The following is a 7374-nucleotide window of genomic DNA, read 5'->3' as shown; positions in this document are numbered from 1 at the left end:
AGAAGGAGAGAGATTCCAAAATTATTTCAAAGGTAGATTTGAAAGAATTTGATAGTCAACTGGGGATGTGGGACTGAGTCAAAATGTTCCTCAGGTTTTTGCCCCAGGGACCTGCAATGATGACAATTCCTTTGCAGAGAGAAACTGCAGTTAGTTTAGGTGTGAATCAAGAGTTGAAAACTTGGATGTCAGGGGTATAGTTGACTTTCTGAAAAGTTTGAATGCAAAGGCAAAGAGACAGTGGAGAGTTTGAGTGTCAGTAATCCTAAGGTTCAATTAGGAATGTGAATTTCTTAGGATTAATCCTTTTCTTTCTTTAGCAGAACCCAAAGTTAATTGTATATTATGGAGTCTTCCTCTCATGCTTATCAGAAACCTTCACTTTTTTTTTTCTGGATTAAGTATTTCTTTGAGAACTTGATGAAAGCTATGAACTTCTTTTATCCCCAAGTTTTTGTGTGTGTGTGTGTGTGTGTGTGTGTGTGTGTGTGTTCGTATTGGGGGGATCATAAAAAGACACAGAAAATTTTGCATACAATTTTAGGGAGTTCTTGTATTTTTAGAAGCTCATGAATCCCAAGAATCTACTCTGCATAACTTTTTTAAAACAATGTGTTAATTTTTTTTCTATCTATGATTAGCTGCACATCAGGTGCTGTGCTAAGTACCCCACTTATATTAGCTCATTTAATCCTTCCCACAGCATTTCCATGTAGGTATTACATTTCGAACATGAGTGACATGGAGTTAGACTTGCCCAGGGTCACAGAGCTAGTGTGTGGTATAACCAAGATTTGAACTTAGGTCTCCATATTATGGTTATCCAAAGAAACAGAACCCATAGGATGCATATAAATATGGAAAGGAATTTATTATAAGGAATTGGCCCACATGATTAGGGAGGCTGGCAAGCCTCAATCTCTGCAGGGTGAGTGGGCAAGCTAAAGACCCAGGAGAGCTGATACTGCATTTCCAGTCTGAGCCCAAAGGACTGAGAACCAAGAGTGCCAATGGAGTAGCTCCAGTCCAAAGGCAACAGGTGTGAGATCTGGGAAAAACCGATGTGTCAGTTCATGTCTGAATGCATGATAAAGCATATGACCCTATCAGGCAGGAGGAATCCTCTTTTACTTGGAGGAGGGTCAATCCTTTTGTTCTACTTAGGCCTTCAACTGATTGGATGAGGCCCACTGCCCATCCAACATTGGGTAGGGCCATCTATTTTACTCCGTCTACTGATGTGACTGATACGTTTACCCCAAACACCCACACAGACCCACGAAAAATAATGTTTGACCAAATCCCTGCGTGTCTGCTGTATCAGTGAAGTTGACACATGAAATAAACCATCATAATCTCTCTGGCCCTAGTTGCAGTGCCCTATATTGTCATTTTTAAAAATACACTCTAATATTTTTCCTAGGTGAACTTCCTGTTTGCTTTCAAACACACCTTACTTAAATTATCCATGTTAGAGCTGCTGCTTTTCCCATGTTTCGTCTCTCTCCCATTACATTCTCCTAACTGAAGATTTTAAAGTAAAAACAACTTGAATTCATTCTCTTTGTTTTATCCTCTCTGTATTTTTTCCCCAAGATGATAAACTATCCAAGGAAGTTTCTTTCATTTTGAATGTTGAAAGAGGATTTGTCAGGTAAAAGTGAATCCACAGATACCCACTAGGAGTGCATATCAGGTGTTAAAAGAGTTTTCAAATTCACTGTATGCAATGGAAAATAAGTGCTGTTTTTTGGTAGCACTATTGAAAATTTCAGGTGCCTGCTTAGTATGCAGTGTGTGTGTTCATAAAAAGTCAATGCACAATTTAAAAAAATATATTGTGGATGTTTTTAGGCCGTGGAGCAAATCCAAAATAACAGCTGGGATTTTACTTCTCCTGGGGGACTCCTCAAATTCATGAAATTCAGTCCCAAGAAGTCATAACACTCTGTTAGTATGAAAGCCCTGTGAGCAGGAGATTGGAAGCTCAGTTGTCAGAGTACAAAGGAAATGAAAGGGAAGTTGCTCTTTCTCTCCATCACACACATTTTCAGCTCTTCAATAGACTGAACGTATCCATGCAAGCTTGAAAAAGATGATCAAACAATAAAATTAAAGCTTTTAGTTTACAGGGTTTTTTTTTTTTTTTTTTTTTTTCTTTTCTTTCCTACCAGGTGAGGGAGGTACTAGGAGTAAGAGATTATGTCTTCTTGCCCCTTTATTTTGAAAATTTTACATCGAAAAGGAGATCAAGTGAGGCCACATTTAAGAGTAGGTCTCTTGGCCTATACAATCAACTATGCACACTGGTTAAGGTAAAAGAAATTAAACTAAATTTTGAATTCTATAAACCTAGGCTGCAAAACCTTTCAAGCTACACAAATAACTAGGAAGAATTTATGTTCAAATAAGGACCACAAATTCTTAATATAAGTGAAATGATGTCTATAAACAGTGGCTGTAGTTGTAGCTTCAGTCTTTAAAGGACATTGATTTTCAAATTTAGTAAAGGAGAAAAATAATATATCTTATGTCCTACTGGCTGGTAGATATCTTCCTCATAAAGCTCCAAATAGTGCTATAATTTCCTTGGAATAGATTTTTATAAATGGTGCTTTGAACATAAGATGATTTTAGACAATGAAACCAAGTATTTCAGACTAAGTTCTTTTTTCTTTTTTTATTATACTTTTAAGTTCTGGGGTACATGTGCAGAATGTGCAGTTTTGTCACATAGGTATACATGTGGCATGGTGGTTTGCTGCACCCATCAACCCATCACCGACATTAGGTATTTCTCCTAATGTTATCCATCCCCTAGGCCCCCATCCCCAACAGGCCCCAGTGTGTGGTGCTCCCCTCATGTCCATGTGTTCTCATTGTTCAACTCCCACTTATGAGTGAGAACATGAGGTGCTTGGTTTTCTGTTCTTGTGATAGTTTGCTGAGAATGATGGTTTCCAGCTTCATCCATTTCCCTGCAAAGGACATGAACTCATCCTTTTTTATGACTGCATAGTATTCCATGGGGTATATGTGCCACATTTCCTTTATCCAGTCTATTATTGATGGACATTTGAGTTGGTTCCAAGTCTTTTCCATTGTGAATAGTGCCGTAATAAACATATGTGTGCATGTGTCTTTACAGTAGAATGAGTTATAATCCTTTGGGTACATACCCAGTAATGGGATTACTGGGTCAAATGGCATTTTTAGTTCAGTGATTTCATTCTTTTTTCTGGTCTGATATTATAAAGTGATCTCAACAGTATCATGAAAAGGATTCATTAAGGGGCTATTTCCCTGTGGTGATGTGCTATGTGTAGCTCAAGCGAGGTTAAATACCATCATCATCAACTAACAATGATTGCTTACTGTCCCTGGCTCTGGGGATGCAGAGGGGTAAGCCATGGTTCCCCTTGAGAGAGCTCAGGGCCTAGTTGATAACTTAGGCATATGTACAATGATGATACAAGACACTGGATGTTGGTGAACAAGTGTTTAGACAATAAGTATTTTGTGGTGGGAAGGATACGAATGTATCCTCAAGAGGTTCTTTAACTAATCTCACTTGTATAATCCATATAATAATATCTGACTCTTACACACAGAAGAATGCATTAACTTGATCTTCCCTATTAAACTATAATTTTTTTTTTTTTTTTAAGAGAGGGTCCAGCTTTGTTGCCCAGGCTGGAATGCAATAGTACAATCACAGCTCACTGGGCCCGAGTGATCCTCCCACCTCAGCCTCTTGAGTAGCTGGGATCACAGATGTGCATCACCATGCCTGGCTAATTAATTATTATTTTTTCTTTTTCTTTTGGTAGAGATAGGATCTCACCATGTTGCTCAGGCTGATCTCAAACTCCTGGATTTCAGTGATTGTCCTGCCTTGGCCCCCCAAAGTGTTGGGATTATAGGCATGAGCCACCACACTGGGCCTAATTTTCTTTTTGTATCCTTAGCTTTTAGCCCAGAGTCTATCACATCACAGGAATTTTGCCTATGTGACTTAAAATACTATTAACAGGTGTAAGCTGGAACTTCCTCTCCACTATAATCCATCACTCATCTTGGCAGGACAAGTGCTGATTGCACTGTAACTGTATGAGTATGATTCGGTCCACACAAGGCGTTTATTGCGTGGCTTTTCCAGAATGATGCTTGTTAGACCCACTACGGACATATAAATGTTATATAAGCTGCTGTAAAATGTTGTGGTCATTTCTTTGTTGTCAAAAGCTAGGTCTTTGCTTGTATACATACATCAAATGTCTTGGTTATGGCCTGATTGGCCTTGTCCCTTGGGGGAATCAATGGCAAATGCCTTTCTCTACATAAAATTGGCAGGACTAGACCTTGAAACGAGGTTAGGAGGAGACTAAAGTACCCACGGAGTCTTGTTCATTTTAGGATGAAGGGTGGGCCATTTAAAGGCGACAGGTGTGATGTTCATATTGATTTTCTGGATTTTACTTTTCAAAGAGTCTGGAAAGAAGATTTGAACAGCTCAGACGGGATTTCTACTGATAACCCCCTGGGATGGTTTGACTCTGCCCTTCATTTAGCCGTTCAGTTCCTCTATCCTTGAAGCTTCTGGACCCGAGTCTCTCCATTGCTTAGGAGAGATAGCCATTTGCTTTGGCAGCTGGGCAGTTCTGTAATGACAGACAGCCACCCAGGCCAGCAGCAGAGGCAAACGTCCTCACCCTATAAGACCGCTTATGCAGTGGCAGAGGAAAAGAAGATTCTTTCAGCCTTTTCTAGTTAATGCATTTCTCTGGCAGTATTACTATGTTTCCAAGAGGAGAGGGAGAGAAGGCCAGTGTGAGCCAATGTCCTCAATTCGGGAGAGCAAACTGCAGTTCCTTCAGAGGCCAAAATAAACTGCAGGACACCGAGTCATTCATAGCAGTGCAGTGGTTGGGCCCCAACAACCACAAACCAGTAGTTCAGCCCCAGGGTCCCTAAATTCTTCAGTCCACATCAGATACTCCGGAGGGAGAGACAGGTATTTTCTAGCCAGCCCCCAGGCTTGAGGCAGAGGCAGATGTCATACTCCACAGGACAGTCACCGAGTGATACCTGGAACACTGTCAGGAACCCCTCCTAGCATTACCGTTTTGAAAGCACAAGCAAGAGCCCCATGTCTGGGCAGAATCTTCCAGGCTGTATCACAAAGCTGGCTCCCTCCCACCTGATTCATTTTTCCACCGATTTTCTATGAACCTATGACAAGGGGAAGAAACTAATCATAAAACCTGATCATAAAACCCTTCCTATGCTTGAAGACAGCGATTACATATTCACTCAGCCAAGGTCTCCTTGCATCATTTAAAACAAAAGAGTCTCCATTCACGCTCTTCCCACCCTGCCAGGAAACGTATTCCTGGGACCAGCGCTGACCATCCCAAAAGTTGCTATTTCCCTCAGTTGAGGGCGAAGTTAGCAAATCCGTAGCTGCAAGTCTCAACTTGGGGGAGGGGGCGACAGCCAGGGCGTAGGGAGAGCGGCGCGGAGGAGGGACTAGAGGGAAGGACACTGCCCCTTACTCCATCGAGGTCGTCGCCTAAGCCAGAGGAGCCGCCAGTTTGGGCTCTGGGAGGAAGGCGGGGAGGGAGTGGCGGCCGCGGTGGAGCGGCGTGGGCTCCGCAACAGCGGCTCGGTGCCAGGCTCGGTACCTGGCAGGCCGGGCGCGCCTCGCAGGCCGCCTGGGGCGCGGAGGGTGTGAGCGCGCGCGCCCCCTCCGTGCCCGCTCAGCCTCGCGCGCGTCTCGGGGGAGGCTCCGCCGAGAGGCGCCCAGGGAGCCCGCAACCTCAGTCCTGCTGCCGGAGGAGCTTTGTGCGGCGGCGGCTCCGAGTCCCACCTGCTGGCGGCGGAGAGACAAGGAAGGGGAAGAAGGAGGAGGAGGGGAAAGAGGCGGCGGCGCCAGCCCACTCCTCTCGCCGGCGCCCACTCCCGGGGGCTCCGCAGCCCCCAGCTCTCGGCCTGCACCGGCCCTCCGCCCCCGGCCCGGCCCAACCTCCCGGCCACACAGCGGCAGCCGCCGCTGCAGCCCCCAGACCTGCCTGGCGGGGCCCGGCCCGGCCCGGCCGCCGCCGCCGCCGCCGCCGCCCGGAGCCGCCGGCGAGTTTGAGGGGAGCGCTGGGCGCACGGCGCCGCCTCGATGTGCCCGGGAGCCGCCTCGGCGCCCCAGCTCCGCTGAACAGCCCCGGCGCGGCTACCCAAGAGGACGAGCGAGGAGGCGCGGCGAGCCCCGGAGAAAGGGAGCCAGCGAGAGAGAGCGAGCCCAAGAGCGAGCGCAGGGAGCGACACCATGCCCGGCTGGAAGAAGAATATCCCCATCTGCTTGCAGGCGGAGGAGCAGGAGAGAGGTGAGCTAGGCGGCGGGGCCGGGGAGGGAGGGAAGGGGTCCGGGCCGGGGCCGCCCGGTGCCTCCCTCTCCCCGGCTCCCTCCCGACCCGTCCACCCGCCAACGGGGGAGGGGCGCCGCTCCTTCAGGGCCCGCGGGCGAATCCAGGTGGCGTCTTGCGAACTCTGATTCTTTTTTATTTTTATTTTTTTTTGTTTTTTTTTGTTTTTTTTGGTGGGGGGGTGGGTTGGGGCGGGCTGGAGGGGCAGGGGGAGAGGGGTGGTGCTGCAGCAGGGAACTTTTCGCTTGGGGAAAGATTTTTTTCTGGCGAGGATGTAGGGGAAACTCCAGCTTCTGCAGGGCCCGCTCGCACGTGGAGCTCCGAGCCGTCGTCTGTGGGGTGGGTGCTTGGGGGTGATGGTGGACAGGGAGGGGGGTTCCTGCAGTGCTTTAAGTGACTTTTCAAACTTTCCTCCACCTCCTGCGGCCACCCTCGCGCTGTCCCCGACTCTGGCTGGGCTGCGACGGTATTGCCAACCCAAAGTTGCTGGAGATTCATAAAGAAGGAGGAGGAGGAGAAGGAAAAGCGTGGGGGAGGCAAGGGGGGCGCTGCCGCAGGTCTGTGGAGGGGGAGAGAAGAGGGAAAATGTTGTCCCCTCGCTCAGGGTCTGGGGCTGGGAGTGACTGCTTGGAGATGAGTTATGCCCCAGCGCAGTCCCCTCTGTCAGTTTAATACCGCAGGACTGCGGGCTTTTCGTAATTACTGTCTATTTTCTTTGCAAAAGGCGGCTCTCTGTGCCTGGTGCCTTGCAGACCTTTTGTGCTTCAGCTTGACAAGTGTGCTGTACACTTTGCTTTTAAGTGACTTGCGGAGAGGAAAGTTGAAGGGCCTTTTGCACCTTAAAGGTTTGGTTCTGTTGAGGTCATTTCATGGTGTTTGGATTGTGCAGAGGTTGGCCAGGGAGTTCAGCTTGGTAACCTGGATATGATGTACTGAGTGCACCAGAATTTCCCATACA

The 7374-nt window shown here is 47.1% G+C and overlaps 1 protein-coding gene across 2 annotated transcripts in view; it reads left to right on the top strand.

Annotated features, from left to right (window-relative positions):
* The first annotated feature begins 5793 nt into the window (after positions 1-5793).
* The window catches only part of GRIP1 (glutamate receptor interacting protein 1), a 720325-nt gene continuing 718744 nt past the window's right edge, over positions 5794-7374 (top strand). For both annotated transcript variants that reach the window (XM_031651086.1, XM_031651084.1), the window contains exon 1: positions 5794-6377. In XM_031651086.1, the coding sequence (XP_031506946.1) occupies positions 6320-6377 (58 nt within the window). In that variant the 5' untranslated portion in view covers positions 5794-6319. The remainder of the gene's footprint in view (positions 6378-7374) is intronic.

This window comes from Papio anubis, chromosome 9 (assembly GCF_008728515.1).
Source record: "Papio anubis isolate 15944 chromosome 9, Panubis1.0, whole genome shotgun sequence".
Taxonomy (NCBI): Eukaryota; Metazoa; Chordata; class Mammalia; order Primates; family Cercopithecidae; genus Papio; species Papio anubis.
The sequence above is the reverse complement of the archived record's forward strand: the minus strand, read 5'-3'. Positions and strand labels throughout refer to the sequence as shown.